Source organism: Scyliorhinus canicula, chromosome 1 (genome assembly GCF_902713615.1).
Source record: "Scyliorhinus canicula chromosome 1, sScyCan1.1, whole genome shotgun sequence".
Classification (NCBI taxonomy): Eukaryota; Metazoa; Chordata; class Chondrichthyes; order Carcharhiniformes; family Scyliorhinidae; genus Scyliorhinus; species Scyliorhinus canicula.
The window spans coordinates 155,906,763-155,926,508 of NC_052146.1; the positions used below are offsets into that span (position 1 = coordinate 155,906,763).

The window sequence follows — 19,746 nt, forward strand, 5'->3', positions numbered from 1 at the left end:
TTCAGTATTCTGGGGTAGATCCCATCAGGCCCTGGCGACTTATCTACCTTAATATTTTTCAAGTCGCCCAACACCTCGTCTTTTTGGATCTCAATGTGACCCAAGCTATCTACACACCCTTCTCCAGACTCAACATCCACCAATTCAGACTCATCATCCACCAAGAAGATGGTGGTGAGCTGCCCTCTTGAACTACCACAGTCCCTGTGGTGTAGGTACACCCACAGTGTTGTTAGGGAGGGAGTTGCGGGATTTTAACCCAACGACAGTGAAGAAACGATGATATATTTCTTTGCCAGGGTGGTGAGTGACTTGGAGGGGAACTTCCAAATGGTGGTGTTCCCATGTATTCAATGTTGAAGAGGACCTATTCATCAGCTCAGGGGGATGGTATGTGGTGATCAGCAAGGGATTTCGCTGCCCATGTTTGATCTGGTGCCATGAGACTTCATGGGGTCCAGAGTCAATGTTGAGGACCCCCAGTACAACTCCCTCCCGACTGTATACCACTGTGCCATCATATCTGCTGGGTCTGACTTGCTGGTGGATCAAGGAATACCCAGGAATGATGATGGTGGTGTCTGAGACATTATCTGTAATGTATGATTCTGTGAGTATGAGTACGTCAGGCTGTTGGTCGACTAGTCTGTGAGACAGCTATCCCAATTTTGGCACAAGTCCCAAACTGCTAGTACGGAGGACTTTTCAAGGTCAATAGGGCTGGGTTTGCAGTTGTCGTTTACGATGTCTCAGTTGACACGGTAGCCCAGTGGTTAGCACTGCTGCCTAACAGCGCCAAGGACCCAGGTTTGATTTTGACTTTGGATGACTGTGTGGAGTTTGCACTTTCTCCCAGTGTCTGCGTGGGTTTCCTCCGGGTACTCCGGTTTCCTCCCACAGTCCAAAGATGTGCAGGTTAGGTGGATTGCCCATGCTAACTTGCCCCTAGGTGGGGTTACGGGGATAGGGTGGGTGATTGGGTTTCAGCAGGATGTACTTTCAGAATGTGCAGACTCGATGGATGAATGGCCTCCTTCTGCACTGTAGGGATTCTATCTTCTATCTATCTTCTATCTATCTTCTATCTATCTTCTATTGCTGCCAGGTGGTCCGTCTGGTTTCATTCCTTTTCATTGTCTTTCTAGCAACTGAGTGGTTTGCTCGGCCATTGCAGAGTGCATTTAAGAGTCAGCCACATCACTGTGGGTCTGGAGTCACATGTAGTACAAACCAGGTAAGGACAACAAATTTCCTTCCATGAAGGAAATCAGTGAACCAGACGGTTTTTACGACAATCGACAAAGGCTATATGGCCGTTATTAGACTTTTAATTCCAGATTTATTATTTTGCATTATTTTATATTGAACTGCATCTGCCGCATACCTGCTCAGTATGCTAGTCTACTTATAAGGGTAACAAATTGCATTTCTATTGTACATTTAGAATAAAATATCCCTGAGTATATCAAAGTAGTGTAATCAGAACAATACTGACATTGAGCAACATAAAGGCATTTAGGGCGAGGGGACCAAAAATGTCATTAAAGAGGTAGATTGCAAGCAGTTTCTTGAAGTACAAGGGAGAGTCCGAGAGACAGAAAGATTCAAGGAGGAAAAGTGGGGCTTTGGCAGCTGAAGACACAGCCACCGACAGTGGAGGGAATTAAGTCAGAATGGGGTCAGTACTGGAGGCTTGATAATTTGTCATACGGTGGGAGGACTGGCCGAGGTTCCAGAACATGGGAACTGTGAGGCCATGGAGGGTTTGGCCTTGAGGATAGAATGTTAAATTTGGGATATTTTCTGGATCAGGATCTAATATACGTCAGTGAGTGCAGAAGTGATTTTTTCCTTCTTCCTAACCTGGCAGAATTGCGATACACACTCCTTACTTAGCTGGCTCTGATTAAAGTTTAGTTCAGAGGGACAGTTATTGCACTCAGGTTATCACATGCACCCTTGTCAAGCAGAGTTATTTTTCTGGTCAAACTTCTTATCACTAAATATAACAATCTTATTTAGAGTATATTAACAGGGAAGGTCAACGAGGCTAAGAGCATAAATAGTTTCAAGTGACTCGTTGAACTAATTAACTATCTATCTTGAAAAGAAAGATTAAGTGGGAGGATGGTGTTCAAAGTAGTCAAATAGGCTTGTTGGGATTAAGATCTTGACCTATTCCACATCCTCAGCTGAAACTCATTGATTAATCACCACAAATCATCCTGTCTCTAACCAGGGACAGCACCTTATTGGCCAGACTATCACTCACCGATCTCACCACAAAACTTCAAAGACATCCGTAGAGGCCAGATCAGTGGTGAGGGTCAGTGAAACACGCATTTGCTGAAGGCCAAGTTCATTTGGACTGCATGTTGTTTGTGAGAGTGTGCACCAGAGGAAACACCTGATAGTTCAGATTGGGACTAACTGACCACTTCTCTTACCCAGATTAGTACCTGGTAATTGTAATTGTAAATTGTAATGTTGCCATAGTCCCAGATGACCATAGGCTGCTTTGCCCTTTGAAGGGGAGAGCTGACTGTAGTGATTTAACCTGAGGGTCACCACACCTCAACCCTGGTAAGACAATAGGGGCATAGGGACAGGAATTTGGCCACTTAGCTTCAGAAAGCTGCTCCACACCTTTTCAATGAGACCACGATGGATCTTCAACCTATCTGGTCTCGACCTGCCTTTGTCACCTTAATACAAAAATCTATCAGTCTTAGCGTTAAAATTAACACTGGATCTAGCATTAATTCCCTTTTGGGGAACAGAGTTCCAAATTTCTACATTTGCGTAGAAATGTTTCCTAATTTCACTGCTGAAAGGTCTGGAATTCTCTAGTCAGCAACGCGACTGGGTGGAGAATCGCGCAAGACGTAATTCGTGGCAGACACCCGATGGAATGCCATTCTCCAGTGTCTTGACAGCGCATGTATAGTAAACCCTGTTGGCATATCACTAATGGGCCTGACCCAGTATGCTCCGGGGAATCCACGATGCTGAATGGGGTCGGGTTGACCCCACCCCCAACCCCTGGGACCTTGTGTCCAGGCATGGACAGCCATTGCTGCGGCCTGCAAGGCTGCTATTTTGCTGTGCAACCCACTGACCGCTCACGTGGCCCGTGGTTGCACAGAGTGACACTGGCCGTAATGGTGCCCCCACTCGCCACTCCTCCCTCCACCCCACCTCCACCCTACCACCCCACAACCCGACGTGACCCGCCGACAGGGCACCATGTGCAAGGCCAATACCCACGGTAGCCTCAACAGGAGGCCACAGAACGTGCGCTGGCATGGGTAGTGCCAGCCACTGGTATCCTGCAGGGTGAGGTGCCAGCCACCGACGGGGCCCAGAGTGTGGTGCAGAGGGCAGAAGGCCAGGGAATTGGCTGAGGGTGAGTGTGGGAATGGGTGAGAAAGGGTAGGGGGACATGCGGGGCTGCTGTGCAAGTTGGAGCCATCGTGTAGCCCGTTGGACCTGGTTGGGCACGGGGGTATGCACCATGCTAACATATCTGCCTTCCACCCCTACAGACAATAGACTTTGGAATCCAACCTGGATTGGTGTCCTTCATCCTGAGCGCTGCAGCCCTGGGGGATGCACGGAGGATGTACGAGCTGGAGCTGCTTGAGAAGGACCCTGCAGCAGTGGAACCCACCCCAGAGGAACAGGAGCCAGCCGGTGAGGATGGAGAACTTGTCGCCCAACAGGCCGAGGAAGAGGTGGGAAGGTGGTGCTGCATGAGACCTCACGTGTACTGACAGTGTCTGTCATTCGATGACCTGCCGGACTGGGAATACTATCGTAGACTCCGGCTGAGCAGGGGGTCCTGCCGGACTAGGCATGCCATCATAGACTCCAACTGTGCTGGGGGACAGTGCAACATAACTGCCGGATCATGGCGCACCTGGAGCCGCGGGGGTATGGGGAGGATACCCACTCCCGATGCCCATCAAGCTGATGGTCGCCCTGAACCTTTACGCCACGGGGTCCTTCCAGGTGCCGAGCGGGGACCTATCTGGAATCTCACAAACCTCGGTCACAGGTGCATCCTATCTCTAAGAATCTTTTCCAATAATTTCCCTCCCGCTACCTAATCTCACCAGCCTGTTATTTCCTGGATTATCTCTGCTGCTCTTCTTTTTTAAAAAATAATTAAGGGCGCGAGAATAGTGGGAGGGCCTTCCCGACATTTTTCCCGCCCTCCTGCTATTCTCCCCCCCCCTCCCCCCCCCCACGGCTGCCCCACGACACGAATCGCTGCTCGCCGTTTTTTACGGCGAACAGCGATTCTCCCCAGGCTGATGGGCCGAGTTCCCAGGCCTTTATGGCCGTTTTCACGAACGCAATCACACCTGCTCTCACCGTTCGTGAAAACGGCCGCAAAGTGCCGTCCTGGACAACCATGGCACCGATTGGCACGGCCGTGCCAAGGGTGGCATGGGCCTGCGATCGGTGGGCACCGTTTGAGGGCAGCGGGTCCGATACCCGCGCACTATTTGTTCTTCCGCCGCCCCGCAGGATCAGTCCGCGGGGCGGCTGAGGGGCATGACGGCCCACGCACGCGCACGTTTGACGCGTCTGCGTGATGACGTCATCCGCGCATGCGCGGGTTGGAGCCGTCCAACCCGCGCATGCGCGGCTGACGTCATCGTGCGCGTCAGCCGCCGTGACGCTTGGCGCGCGGACTTAGCGACGGTCGCTAAGCCCACGATTCCGTGCTTCACGGGGCCGCGCTGCTAGCCCCGCCCGGGGGGGAGAATCGGGTCCTGGGAGGGGGCGCGGAGGCTGCCGTGAAACACTGCCAGTTTCACGGCAGCCTTTACAACTCGCCGCATTTGCGGAGAATCGCGCCCAGAGTGCCCAATTCATTTTTTCCAATTAAGGGGCAATTTACCGTGGCCAATCCACCTACCCTGCACATCCTTGGGTTGGGGGGGTGAAACCCACTCAAACATGGGGAGAATTTGCAAACTCCACACAAACAGTGACCCAGAGCCGGGATCGAACCTGGGACCTCGGCGCCGTGAGACAGCAGTGCTATCCACTGCGCCATCGTGCTGCACCCTCTGCTGCCCTTCTTAAACAATGGAACAACATTGGTTACTTTCCAGTCCTGTAGTCACCTGTAGTCCAGTCACCTGTGGCCAATGAGGATACAAAGATTACTGTCAAGCCCCAGCAATTTCCTCCCTTGTCTCCCTCAGTATTCTGGGGTAGATCCCAACAGGCCCTGGGGACTATCTACTTTAATGATTTTTAAGATGCCCAACATGCCCTCTTTATTAATATCAGCATGACTCGGAATATCTACACACTCTACTCTATACTCCTCATCCACCAAGTCCTTTTCTTTGGTGACTATTGAGGCAAAGTATTCATTTAGTATCTCGCCCATTTCCTCTGGTTCCATACATAGATTCCCTCCAATATCCTTGAATGGACCAACCCTTTCTCTGGCTACCCTCTTGCTCTTTACATATGTATAATCGGAGAATCTTTATTCTGTACTTTTCCCCCGGTCCTGTGTTCTCGCATGAGGGGAAACATGCTCTCAGCATTTACCCTTTCAAGTCCCCTCAGAATCCTATACCTTTCAATAAGATCACCCCTCATTCTTCTAAATTCCGTTCTATATAGGCTCAGCCAGCTCAACCTTCCCTTTTCAGATAAACACTTAATCCGAGGAATCAGCCCAGTGAACCTTCTCTGAACTGAAAGGGAGTGGGATAGCTTGATCTTGGTTTCGGACAAGGCTCGGCACAACATCGAGGGCCGAAGGGCCTGTTCTGTGCTGTTCTATGTTCTATGAACTGCTTCCATTGCAATTATAATCCCTCTTCAAGTAAGAAGACTAACATTGTGCGCAGTACCTTAGATGTGCTCTCTCCGATGTCCGAAACTGTTGCAGCAAGACTCCCCTACTTTTATATGCTGTCCCCCATTGCAATAGACACCAACATTCCTTTTGCTTTCCTGACGAATTTCTCAACATCCGTGCTAACGTTTTGTGATTCATGTACCAGGACTCCAAGGTCCGTCTGTACTGCATTATTCTGCAGTCTCTCTCCATTTAAATACTATTCTGTTTTTCTATTCCCCCTGCCAAAGGGGGCAAGCTCACATTTTCCCATGTTATACTCCATCTGTCAAACTTTTGTTTTCACTTAACCTATCTATGTCACAACTTTCCTTCCTCCCTATTTTTGGGATAATTCATAGAATTCCAACGGTGCAGAAGGAGTCTCTTCGGCCCATCGAGTCTGCACAGACCCTCTGAAAGAGTGCCCTACCTAGGCCCACTCCCCCGCCCTCTCCCCGTAATCCCAACTACCCGACACATCCTTGGACATTAAGCGACAATTTGTAGCCTGGCCAATCCACCTAACCTGCACATCTTTGGACTGTGGGAGGAAATTGCAGCACCCAGAGGAAATCCACCCAGACATGGGGAGAACGTGCAGACTCTGCACAGACAGTGACCCAAGGCTGGATTCGGACCCGGAATCGATCGATGGCGCTGTGTGCCACCGAGCCACCCATCAATGAATTTAGTTACAGTAGTCAGTTCCTTCATGCAAGGCATGAACATAGATTGCAAATAGTTGAGGCCCCAGCACTGAACCTCGTGACACTCCACAAATTACAGATTGTCAACATGAAAATGTCCCATTTATCTTGATTCTGTTTCCTATTCAATTAGGCAATAATTTAGCCTTGCTAACATATCACCCCCAACACCATTATGAAATGAAATGAAAATTGCTTATTGTCACAAGTAGGCTTCAAATGAAGTTACTGTGAAAAGCCCCTAGTCGCCACATTCCGGCGCCTGTTCGGGGAGGCTGGTACGGGAACTGAACCATGCTGCATTAGATCTTATATTGAGTCATAACCTTTTATGTGGCATCTTATCAAATCCCTTTTGGAAGCCTTTAGTCTCAGTTAATATTCTCTCATGAGGAATTTTATCAGATGCCTTCTTGAAGACCATATAAATACAATCCTTACACATTCACCTCTCCATTACTTTTGACACTTTACACTTTTTCAAAAAATTCAATCAGATTTTATTTTCTTTATTCCATCATGAGCATCGCTGGCAAGGCCAGCATTTGTTTCCCATCCCTAATTGGAACTGAGCGGCTTGCTAGACTATTTCAGAGAGCAGTTAAGAGTGAACCACATTGATGTGGGTACAGAGTTACATGTGGTCTTTGACTCTGATTCAGCAATAATTTCCTTGCATGTCTGGCATGCTGACCAGTTCCTCCACTGTGAACACTGACACAAAGTGATTATTCAGCATGTCTGCAACTTCCTTATTGACAATTGACGGGCATTTTTGGGGGACGATCTACATGTAGGTGCTGCATGGAGGGTGTGACCAGCTGGTGAGGAGGAGCAATAAGAACAAAGCAAAAGATGAATAAATAAATTCAGAATTAGTTCCTTCCTCGATAGATAGATAAATATATATGTTTTACCATTAGAAAGGTTAAGAAGCATCACCCAAATTTATTCAGCTGGAATATGAGTAATCTCTGGACTTTAATGTTCAGATGTGTGTCTGTAAGGCCACTGTACAATTTACCTGGTCCTTATAGAGTTTGCTGGTACCTGGAGCCATGTGTGGTTAAGAGTTGAATTAGTTTATAGAAATTGGAGCCAAGTAACCTACACAACAAGAGACCTGAATCATTTAAATCATTGTCCTTGACAACCTATGGTGGGTGATTATTATTGGTTGGTTTTCCTCTCCTCTGCTTGTCTGCCTTCTCCTCTTGGCAGGGGTGTCATGGCTGCTGAGGTAGGCTTGTGCCAAAAAGCCCTCACAGGTTCTTTCACCTTTAACTCTTTGCTCTCCAAGAGCCCTGGACTCCATTTTAGACCCAGCACCATCACGGTTGCACAGTGGTTAGCACTGTTGCTTCACAGCGTCAGGGTCCCAGGTTCGATTCCTGGCTTGGGTCGCTGTCTGCACATTCTCCCCGTGTCTGTGTGGGTTTCCTCCCACAAGTCTCGAAAGACAGGCTTGTTAGGTGAATTGGACATTCTGAATTCTCCCTCTGTGTACCCAGGGGCTTGTAACAGGCACCGGAATGTGGTGACTAGGGGATTTTCACAGTAACTTCATTGCAGTGTTAATGTAAGCCTACTTGTGACACTAATAAAGATTATTATCACCTTGGATCTAGCAAAAGGCAGTAACTCAATGTGCCGGCTGAAACATTGGACGTGAATGACCACAAATGGAAGTGACAAACTGCTGATCAGCCCACACTGGTTCAGGAAGAGAAGCGAGCGGCACTGTTGTCAAAAGGAGCTGTGCAAAAAGGAAACTAATCATGCTGATGAGAGGATTAAGTTGTGAAATCCAAGACACTGGGCAAGAAAAATTTAAAATAACTTATCTGATGTCTGAAAAGATGGCTGGACTGGGTGTGTCTCTGGTATAAATGGTCTCCAAATATAATGCACAGTTGTATCACCTATTAGAATGGGGGTTTCTCACACTTCCCAGTTTATATTTAACAATGGGGCGGCAGGCACGGTGGCACAGTGGTTAGCACTGCTTCCTCACAGCGCCAGGGACCTGGGTTGAATTCCGACCTTGGGTGACTCTGTAGTTTGTATGTTCACCCCATGTCTGCGTGGGTTTCCTTTGGGTGCTCCAGTTTCCTCCCACAGCCCAAACTTGCACAGGTTAGGTGGATTGGCCATGCTAAATTGTCCCTTTGTGTCCAAAGATGTGCCGGTTAGATGGGTTACTGGGATAGGGTGGGGAAGTGGGCCTAGTTAGGGTGCTCTTTTAGAGGGCCTGTGTTGACCTGATGGGCCACATGCACTGCAGGAATTCTATAGTTCTGATGTCCAATCATCCACTGTATATTGTACATTTTTCAAGGTGCACTATCTGTAATGCAGAGATTACATTAATTTAAAACTTGAGAAATTACACGCAGTTCTACAGGTGAAGCAGTAATGGAAATGGAGATGGTTGCGAGCTTGACTATAAAATCATGTCATTCCTTCCACTTACTTATTTGGCAGGCTCACCAAGGCTGGCTTCACTTTTACAGGAGGTGGCACCTTTCTGAGAGGCATCGTGTTGGGTTTGACTGCAGGTTCTGACCATTCACTCTTGGGTTTTTTCTTTTCATCTGCAAGAGAGAAGAGACAATGAGTGAGAGAGGGGAAAACATAAAGCGGGGCGGAGAGAGTGGACATCAAACAGACGTGGATGCAAAGTGAGGGGCAAGAACAGATGAAAGTAACAGGAAAAGATTAAAACACAAACACTCCCACCAATGGTCACCCAACATACCCATTCTTATCGTGCGCTGCCTGCCCTGCCAATTGGAAAATGAATAGACTCTTTGTTATCTGACAGGATGATCCTGACTGTCAGTCCGGCAGCCTTTTTCCCTTTTTGTCAATCTTTTTATAATGAATAATAAGTCTTCAGAGAAATGAAAAAAGTCAATAATCATTTTAATTCTCCAGGGAGTTTTCTCTCAGGGAAACTCACAGCAGATTAATCCTCAATTTGTGACAACACCAGAACTATCATGGAGGATAAGTGAGGACAGAAGAGAAACAGAATGAGAGAGAGAGAGGGGAGAGGAGAAAGAGGTAATCAGGTCCGAAGTAGAGAGGGGTCGTTTCACAAAACTGGAGTCGTTACTGTTGGCATAGATGGGAGTTTCGAGGGGAATTTTTAACCTACAGGTTCACACACGCACTAACAGAATTTAAGTTTGCCCACGCATAATGCAGTGTTTCTGGTTTCCTGCCTGTGTGTTGTTTGATTGAGAATTTCCTCTTCATTCTGCAGGTTTCTGTAACAAACTAATATCTGCTGGTCGGCCAGACTGAACTTTAGAGTTTAGATTAATGGTTGCAAGACATGCCTTTCAGAGAGAGATGCTGGTAGCTGCCACCATCTATCCTCTGCTCGCTACTCTCTTCCCACTGTCTGCTACTCTCACGCTGCCCTCTGCCCACTACAAACTTCCCTCTGCTTGTTGTCCCCTTTCTGTTAACCTCCACCTTCTGCCATTCGCACATTCACCTCACTCATTTTTCATACATTATTAACACACACCAATGTGGCCACAGGAGTAAGTTTTGCATCTCACCCTCTGAACTTCGTTACAATAGTTTACAAAAATATCACACTGAGTTAATTGTTACTGTTATTTGTGCTGCAACCACAATCAGGGGATGTAAAAGCGAATAAGCAACTGTAGAAACAATCTCCCCTTACCGTCACTAAACTGAAGGCTGTTGTTCAATGCAGTTAGTACAGGCTCTGTGAGGTACAGGCTCTGTGAGGCACAGGCTCTGTGAGGTACAGGCTTGGCACAGGCTCTGTGAGGTACAGGCTTGGCACAAGCTCTGTGAGGCACAGGCTCGGCACAGGCTCTGTGAGGCACAGGCTCTGTGAGGTACAAGCTTTGTGAGGTACAGGCTCTGTGAGGTACAGGCTCTGTGAGGTACAGGCTCTGTGAGGTACAGGCTCTGTGAGGTACAGGCTCTGTGAGGCACAGGCTCTGTGAGATACAGGCTCTGTGAGGCACAGGCTTGGTGAGGTACAGGCTCTGTGAGGCACAGGCTTGGCACAGGCTCTGTGAGGCACAGGCTTTGTGAGGTACAGGCTTGGCACAGGCTCTGTGAGGTACAGGCTTTGTGAGGTACAGGCTTTGTGAGGTACAGGCTTTGTGAGGTACAGGCTCTGTGAGGTACAGGCTTGGCACAGGCTCTGTGAGGCACAGGCTCTGTGAGGCACAGGCTTGGCACCGGCTCTGTGAGGCACAGGCTCTGTGAGGGTGAGGCACAGGCTCTGTGAGGCACAGGCTCTGTGAGGTACAGGCTCTGTGAGGTACAGGCTCTGTGAGGCACAGGCTCTGTGAGGCACAGAGTGTCACCCAGTGCAACAAAAAGAAATTCAACAAGAACTTGCATTTCTGTAGTATTCCCAAAAGGGAATGATTCACTCTTGTCTTGTAATCTACTGACATTTTGTGTCTCAATGTAATCTGTGCATTTGAAGTGCACAAAGAATAAAAACCCTTATCTGGGTAAATATATGTCCATTGGGTAGATTACTGCATTGTGGCATTAGCAATCCAGAAGCCCAGGCGAATTATTCTCTGGGGATATGGGTTCAAATCCCTCCATGGCAGGATTGAAAGTTAGCTTCAGCAATATTGGTTGTGAAGCCATCATCGATCTGGTAAAAGTCCACCCGGTTCACTATTCCCCTTTAGGGAAGGAAATCTGCTATCCTTGCAAGTGATTCCACTCACAACAATGTGGTTGACTCTTAACTGCCCTCTGCAATGGTCTAGCAAACCATTCAGTTCAAGGGCAATTTGGAATGGGCAACAAATGCTGGCCAGTGAAGCCCACATCACGTAAAATAATTTTTTAAAAATGTCTTCTAACCTTGTCCCCCACTCTTTCTCTCTCTGTTCCCAAATCTGGCTCTCTGAACACTGCAAGGGAAGCAGCTCTCTTTGCCCCTCTATATCATCCTCCAGAATGTGCAGTTACTTGTATACCACGGCCTCGTCACCCATGAGCACATTGTGGATGACCACATTGATATCCTGGCCTTGACATGGCTGAGAGATGGTGGCATCTTTCCCCTGAATGAAGCTGCCCCTCCTGACGAGACAGTCCACTATTTGCTTTGCTCCAACTGCTGTTCGTGTCTTTAAACCACACTTTTCTCTGTCTCCCTACCCCTCCGGAACGTTCTCCTCCCATCAGTCACCCTTCTTCATCCGCTCCTTACGTCTCTCTTTTCAAATCCTTGTTCTGTCCTGTCCGCCCAGATACCACATGAAGTTGCAACCTCCATTTCAACTTCTCTGCTTCTCTCACTGACCTTACTGCCCCTTCTGTCCTGACTATATTCTTCCTTTTGTATAAACTCTACTCCCCATATTCAAAACCTTGTTGTCTCATGTGGCTTCACTGCTGCTATCATAAATATCGCTGATAAGGCAATCTTTGATCATTACCTTATGTTGCTCTCACCCTATATTCTCCTCCCTCTCTCTAACCCGTCTCATCCTGTGTCCTCCCATCTTCCTACTGCGCTTTCAAATTTCCAAACAGTCTTTGACCTACGATTCCTCGTGACATTCTGCAGCCAGTAATTTTCGAAACCTTGGCCTCTCCACCATCTTTGAATCTTTTGTCCCCCAAAAAGCAGACATGTCCACATAATTGCTACGACCATTGATTTCTACCTTTGTAACATCGTTAAGCTCCGCTGTTCCCGCACTCTGCTGCTGGAACCCTCATCCATGCCTTTGCTACCTCTAGACTTGATTATTTTAATGCTCTCCACGCTGGTCTCTCGAACTCTACCCTTCAGGTCACCCAAAATTCTTCTGCTGAGTCCCAACCCCCAAGAAGCTTCTCTCCCTCGCTCACCCCTGTGCTGGCTGATCTACTTCAGCTCCTGGTTGAACAACGTCTTGATTTTAACATTCTCGTAAGACCATAAGACATAGAGCAGAGGTAGGCCACTCAGCCATTCAATCATGGCTGATATTTTTCTCATCCCCATTCTCCTGCCTCCTCCCCATAACCCCTGATCCCCTTATTAATAAAGAAACTATCTATCTCTGTCTAAAAGACACTCAGTGATTTTGCCTCCACAGCCTTCTGCGGCAAAGAGTTCCACAGATTCACCACCCTCAGGCTGAAGAAATTCCTCCTCATCTGTTTTAAAGGATCGTCCCTTTAGTCTGAGATGGTGTCCCTGGTTCTAGTTTTTCCTACAAGTGGAAACATTCTCTCCACGTGCACTCTATCCAGGCCTCGCAGTATCCTGTAAGTTTCAATGAGATCCCCCCTCATCCTTCTAAACTCCGAGTACAGACTCCGAGTCCTCCAACGTTCCTTATATGACAAGTTCTTCATTCCAGGGATCATTCTTGTGAACCTCCTTTGGACCCTTTCCAAGGCCAGCACATCCTTCCTTAAATACAAGGCCCAAAACTGCTCACAATACTCCAAATGGGGTCTGACCAGTGCCTTATACAGCATCAGAAGTACATCCCTGCTCTTGTATTCTAGCCCTCTTGACATGAATGCTAACATTGCATTTAGCTTCCTAAATGCCGACTGATCCTGCACATTATCCTTAAGAGAATCGTGAACAAGGACCCTCAAGTCCCTTTGTGCCTCTGATTTCCTAAGCATTTCCCCATTTAGAAAATAGTCTATGCCTAAATTCCTCCTTCCAAAGTGCATAACCTCACACTTTTCCACATTGTATTTCATTTGACACTTCATTGCCCACCCTCCCAGCTCGTCCAAATCGTTCTGCAGCCCCCTTGCTTACTCAATACTACCTGTCCCTCTACAGATCTTTGTATCATCTGCAAATTTAGCAACAGTACCTTCAGTACCTCCTTCCAGATCATTTATGTATATTGTGAAAAGTTGTGGTTCCAGCACAGACCCCTGAGGCACACCATTAGTCACCGGCTGCCATCCTAAAAAAGACCCCTTTATCCCCACTCTCTACCTTCTGCCAGTCAGCCAATCCACTATCCATGCCAGGATCTTACCCTGAACACCATGGGTTTTTAACCTATTTAACAGTCTCCTATGTGGCACCTTGTCAAAGGCCTTCTGGAAATCTAAATAAATCATGTCCACTGGTTCTCCTTTGTCTAACTTCCTTGTTAGTTCCTTAAAGAACACCAACAGATCTGTCAGACATGGCCTCCCTTTGACAAAGCCGTGCTGACTCAGTCCTATTTTATCTTGCACTTCCAAGTACTTTGCAATCTATTCTTTAATAACAGACTCTAAAATCTTACCAATGACCGAAGTCAGGCTAACCGGCCTATAATTTCCCGTCTTCTGCCTCCCTCCCTTCTTAAACAGTGGTGATACATTAGCCACTTTCCAGTCCTCTGGGACCCTTCCTGCCTCCAGTGATTCCTGAAAGACCATCACCAATGCCTCCACAATCTCCTCAGCTATCTATTTTAGGACTCTGGCGTGTACTCCATCCAGTCCAGGTGACTTATCCACCTTCAGACCTTTCAGTTTCCCCAGAACCTTCTCCTTAGTAATGGCCACTGCACTCACCTCCGCCCCCTGATTCTCCTGGAGCTCTGGCATCCCACTGGTGTCTTCCACAGCGAAGACTGATGCAAAGTAACTATTCAGTTTGTCTGCCATTTCTTTGTTTCCTATTATTACTTCTCCAGCCACATTTTCCAGTGGTCCAATGTCTATTTTTGCCTCTCTCTTGCCTTTTATATATTGAAAAAATCTCTTCCTATCTTCCTTTATAATACTAGCTAGCTTGTACTCATACTTCATCTTCTCCCCCCCTTATTGCTTTTTTAGTTGTCCTCGGCTCACTTTTAAAGGCTTCCCAATCCTCTAGTTTCCCACTAATCGTCGCCACTTTTTATGTCTTTTCTTTAGCTTTTATGCTGTCCTTGACATCCCTCGTCAGCCATGGATGCCTTGTCCTCCCCTTAGCATGTTTCCTGCTCCTTGGGATGAATTTCTGTTGTGCCTCCCTAATAACCCCCAAAAACTCCTGCCATTGCTGTTCCACTGTCTTCCCTGCTGGGCTCCTTTTCCAATCAACTCTGGCCAGCTCCTCCCTCATGTCTTTGTAGTTACCCTTATTTAATTGTAATACTGTTACATCTGATTGCAGCTTCCCCCTCTCAAACTGCAGGGTAAATTCTATCATTCATCCTTGTTTACAGAGCCCATTCCTATTTCAGCAATTTTCTTCAGCCTCGCAACACCTGGGATCTCTGCCAATTCCGGCCCCTTGTACATTCCTGATTTTAATCACTCCGCCATTGGTAACCGTGCCTACAGCTGCGGAGGCCCCAAGCTCTAGAATTCCTGTCCTTAACCTCTCCACCTTTTCACCTCTTTCTGTTTCTTTAAGACACTCTTTAGAACCCAGGTGTTGGAAAAAGCTGTTGGTTATTTCTCCTTTTATTTAATATCTGCAGTTCAGTGTTGAATATTTATTTGAAGACACGAGTGATGTGCCTTTGGATGTTTTCTTATGGTAAAAGTGCAAGGTACTGGAGCGGCATGGTGGCACGGCAGTTAGCACTGCTGCCTCACACCACCAAGAACCCGGGTTCAATTCCGGCCTTGGGTGACTGTCTGTGTAGAGTTTGTATGTTCTCCCCATGGCTGCGTGCATTTCCGCCAAGTGCTCCGACTTTCCCCCACAGTCCAAAGATGCGCAGGTTGGGCGGATTGGCCATGCTAAATTGTCCCTTAGTGACAAAGGTTAGGTGGGGTAACAGGGGTAGGGCAGGGGAGTGGACCTAGGTAGAGTGTTGACTCGATGGGCCGATTGGCCTTCTTCTGCACTGTTAGGATTCTATGATTCCATGAAATGTGAGTTGTTTTTGTTTGGGCCCGTTTGGGTTCCAGCATCTTTACGCTGCAATTGGATGAGCTGCAACCCACCCACAGCAGAAGAGCCTGGGCTGAAGAACAGAATTGGCTGTGCCATTCACAACAGCGACAGGATCCATTCATCCTCTCTATATCTCTCAGCTCAGCCAATCGATGACCTGCGCTGCTGTGAATTTCTTTGGGGCGAGACGCACACAATCCACATTTGAGGGGGGGCTAGTCCTGACTGCCAAACAATAAACATTAGCCTTGCAAATCTCAGTCTCTGAGCACATAATGCCATAGGCCTTGGCTTTGTACGATAGAGTAAAACATCTTTTAAATCTGCCGTGATTTCTATTGGCGGTGATTTCATTGTACAATCGGCTGCCGACTCACTGTGTGGGATTTTCCAGTCCCGCCCAGCGCAGGGCCAGAAATTACCGCCCGAGGTCACGGGGCCTTTTTGCTGGTCCGTCACATTTCTGATCCCACCTGCGACGATTCCTGTGCGGTGAGGGGGCGGGCAGAAAATCCCGCCCACTTGTCGTTTGTTTTACTTTTACACAAAAGGAAGAGTGCCCCAGTGAGTTGGCATTCAATTCCTTTGCCTGCTTATCTTTTTTTTGAAATTTAGAGTACCCAATTCATTTTTTCCAATTAAGGGGTAATTTAGCGTGGCCAATCCACTTAGCCTGCACATCTTTGGGTTGTGGGGGCGAAACCCAAGCAAACACGGGGAGAATGTGCAAACTCCACACGGACAGTGACCCGCAGCCGGGATCGAACCTGGGACCTCGGCACCGTGAGGCCGCAGGGCTAACCCACTGCGCCACCGTGCTGCCTCCTGCTTTTCAATAATGAGCTGCCTAGCCCTCCAGTTTATCTAGTTGGCAGAGCAATGTATATAAACCTAGCAGTGCCCCTGTACAAACATTCACTCACCGACATGTCGAGGCTTCGCCCACGTACGTTGAGAACAGTGCCATTTATACGATGCTCTTTAAACTCAAGACTTTTTTGATGAAGGTGCCTGCACCATCAGAGCATCAGCCAACACAAAAGACAAAATCTAAAGAATGAGTGAGGCCTTTTTGAGTTACCTGTCCTTTTTCACTCACACGTAAGGTTAGTAATATTTTTTACACTTACCTCTGTGGCTGACTTTCCGAATGGACAACTCCGGGACCTTTGCTCTCGCCATCATGTCAAGTATAGAAGTTAAAACAAAATGGGAATGTTTCCCGTACAGATGAGAAAAAGGTGTGAATATGCAATGTACTCAGAAAGAGGTCTGAATGCGGTATACACTACCTGCCACCTATGGACTCTAAGTGCCATCGCTACACATATCTTGAGTGAAATTGTATCCGTATTCTCTGTGGCAGATTCAAACTTTCCAAGCTTCTTCTTCAGAAATAAATACAGAAGAAGAAAACGCACGGTCTCCTTGGATCCTGCAAGTTCCTCTTTCAAAATCAAGTTTATGCTTCCCTGGCTTCGACTCCGCCTCCACGCTCAATGAAAACTCAAACCAAAGGCAATTGTCAAAAAGCCGTGTGAGCACCTCGCTGCAAAGTGGTTTGCAGTCTTGCAATCAGCAGTCTAGTGCTAACTGGCTGACAGCCCACAGGTTGAGTCACATGGTATGTGGTTTAATGCCATTTCCTGAGCACAGTGAAAACAGGCCACGTAACCCACACTATTCCAGTAGAAACCCAGCAATGTCATATGGCGTCTCGTGTTCACACGGCGCCATATCACATCAATAGGAAGCAGGTCAATCCGTTTTATGCGCAGATATTGCTAAGCTGAATGCCACCTCCCAATGTTTTGGATGCCAGGATTCCATAATACCATTCCTAAGGTCCTTTCATTAGCTGATGCTCTCTGTGTGCTGTGCTACGTGCTGTTACGTTCTTGTCGGATGGCCTGATTTATATTACAACTACACTTGTAGCTAAAGATATAAACGATTTATTAACATTAACTGTGGGTCAACTATATAACAAAACACCAGATGAATAATAGTCTGATCATCCAAAAGCAACCTCTCTCTTCCAGCTTCCCAGTCAGTCTGAGGTCACCTGACTCTAACATTCACCTATATACTAATGAGACTCCTAGTGGTCTGTCGATGAATTACAACACAACCATAAATCACCACATCCTCTTTTCTTTGAAGGAATAAATTAATACACTGTGACCTGTATATTTACAAGTGAGATCATTGGCCTGGAGTCTAACAATATTTTTTTTCTTTAAAAAATTTAAAAACTGGTTTAACAAATATATATATATATATATATATATCAGCAAGCATATTATGTAGAAATAGCGTAAATCTGTAAATTGAGATTTAGAGGTTTTCCTCTGACTCTGGTTGATCTTCTCAAAGTTTGGCCTTGCTGCTCAGAACTTGTAGATTCAATGTTCTCCATGACATTCACATGCTCAGTAGCTGACACTGCAGCTGACATTGACTCTGATGTAGATTTGTTATCCATCACGCTGTTGTGAAAGTCTTCTCTGGTTTTCAAGAGTGAGCAATGATTTCTTCTAAAACCAACCTGTCCTATGTCTGTACATTGTAGGAATGAGGTGCTACTTCTTCAAGTACAATGGCTTTTCTCAACCAATTGCCTGAATCTTCCACTCTTATAATGTCTTTTTTTTCTCTTTTTTTATAAAGTTAGAGCACCCAATTCATTTTTTCCAATTAAGGGGCAATTTGGTGTGGCCAATCCATCTACCCTTCACATCTTTCGATTGTGGGGGTGAAACATGGGGCGAATGTTCAAACTCCACATGGACAGTGACCCGGGGCCGGGATCAAACATAAAACATATAATATAGAACAGAACATAGAACATACAGTGCAGAAGGAGGCCATTCGGCCCATCGAGTCTGCACCGACCCACTTAAGCCCCATCCTGGTAATCCAATAACCCCTCCTAACGTTTTTGGACACACAGGGCAATTTATCATGGCCAATCCACCTAACCTGCGTATCTTTGGACTATGGGAGTAAACCGGAGCACTCGGGGGAAACCCACGCCGACATGGGGAGAACGTGCAGGCTCCGCACCCAGAGGGACACAGCAGGGAATTGAACCTGGGACCCTGGCGCTGTGAAGCCACATTGCTAGCCATTTGTACTACTGTGCTGCCCACTGTGCAAACCTGGGAGCTCGGTGCCGTGAGGCAGCAGTGCTAACCACTGCGCCGCAGTGTTGCCCTTACTCTCACAATGTCATCACTACTCAGAGGTGGTAAAGTTCCAGACACTCTTTCATATGCATTTCCTGCAGCACCACTGCATTCTGCTCCTTTTTTCCAAGTATGGAAATGTGGTACGTAACCTTCTATTCACGAGTAACTCTGCTGGCAATTAACCATGTGATAATGGTAACGCTTTGTAATGTGATTTTGCGACCTATGGATCAGATTGGTTGTCCATTGCGTTCTGTAATGATTGTTTTACAATATGTACACTTTTTCGTTAAGATCTTTGGGATCTATGCCTATAGGAGCAGCACCATTTTGTTGTTTCACACATACCATGGAATTTGCCCCATTCTTCTATTTTCCTGATAACTTGTGGTTTCGTATCTGATAGAGGTGGTAGGATAGAAATGAGATTGGCATGTAGATATACATCTTCAGCAATTTCACTGCGAATAGTTTGTGTCAGTGCTTTAGATAATGCATCATCTTTAAATTGTATCTCGTTGGCGAATGGTAGTGCACACACAATCAGTGAACACATCGCTAAATTTGCTGATCACGTTCTCAGAATCGTTGGAGTATTGATCCAATCCTTTGTGGATGCTACATACCAACTGACCGAGACCTAATTCATCACAGGACTGATCACCTAATAAGAATCTAAATCCTTGGATACAATATAGAATGGGACGGAATAAACTGTGTTCTTCACCACCGCTCTCAGGTCACAAGCACCATAACATTTAAGGCTTGAACCATTATAATCTCTTCAATTCTAGAGTAACAATTCTGAGCAAAATGATTTTTTTCCTTTGCATCTGGAACAAAACTTGCTAAACGCTGGACACTGCCTTAATTTGTGCCTTTGACCACAGCTTTGTCACGGAAAAACCTTGTTCTGATCTTTAACCTGTTTGTTGGTGTGCGAGGGACTGCAAGATCTTTCCCGCCTTTTTTCGGGAAAAAGGCAGCTTTCCTCCAAGAAGACGCCTCCTTTCACAGAAGCATTTTAGAATGCTGTGCTGCGAGGTTGTGGGCCTGAAAAATCTTAACTGTTTGTTCCAAGGACAGCTCTAATTCCGTCAG

The 19,746-nt window shown here is 46.8% G+C and overlaps 1 protein-coding gene across 4 annotated transcripts in view; it reads right to left on the bottom strand.

Moving 5' to 3' along the window:
- Nucleotides 1-19,746, bottom strand: part of sh3d21 (SH3 domain containing 21) — a 145,249-nt gene that overhangs the window by 30,739 nt on the left and 94,764 nt on the right. For all 4 annotated transcript variants that reach the window (XM_038801562.1, XM_038801555.1, XM_038801582.1 and 1 more), the window contains one exon: nucleotides 9,056-9,176. In XM_038801562.1, coding sequence (XP_038657490.1) covers nucleotides 9,056-9,176 — 121 coding nt within the window. The remainder of the gene's footprint in view (nucleotides 1-9,055; nucleotides 9,177-19,746) is intronic.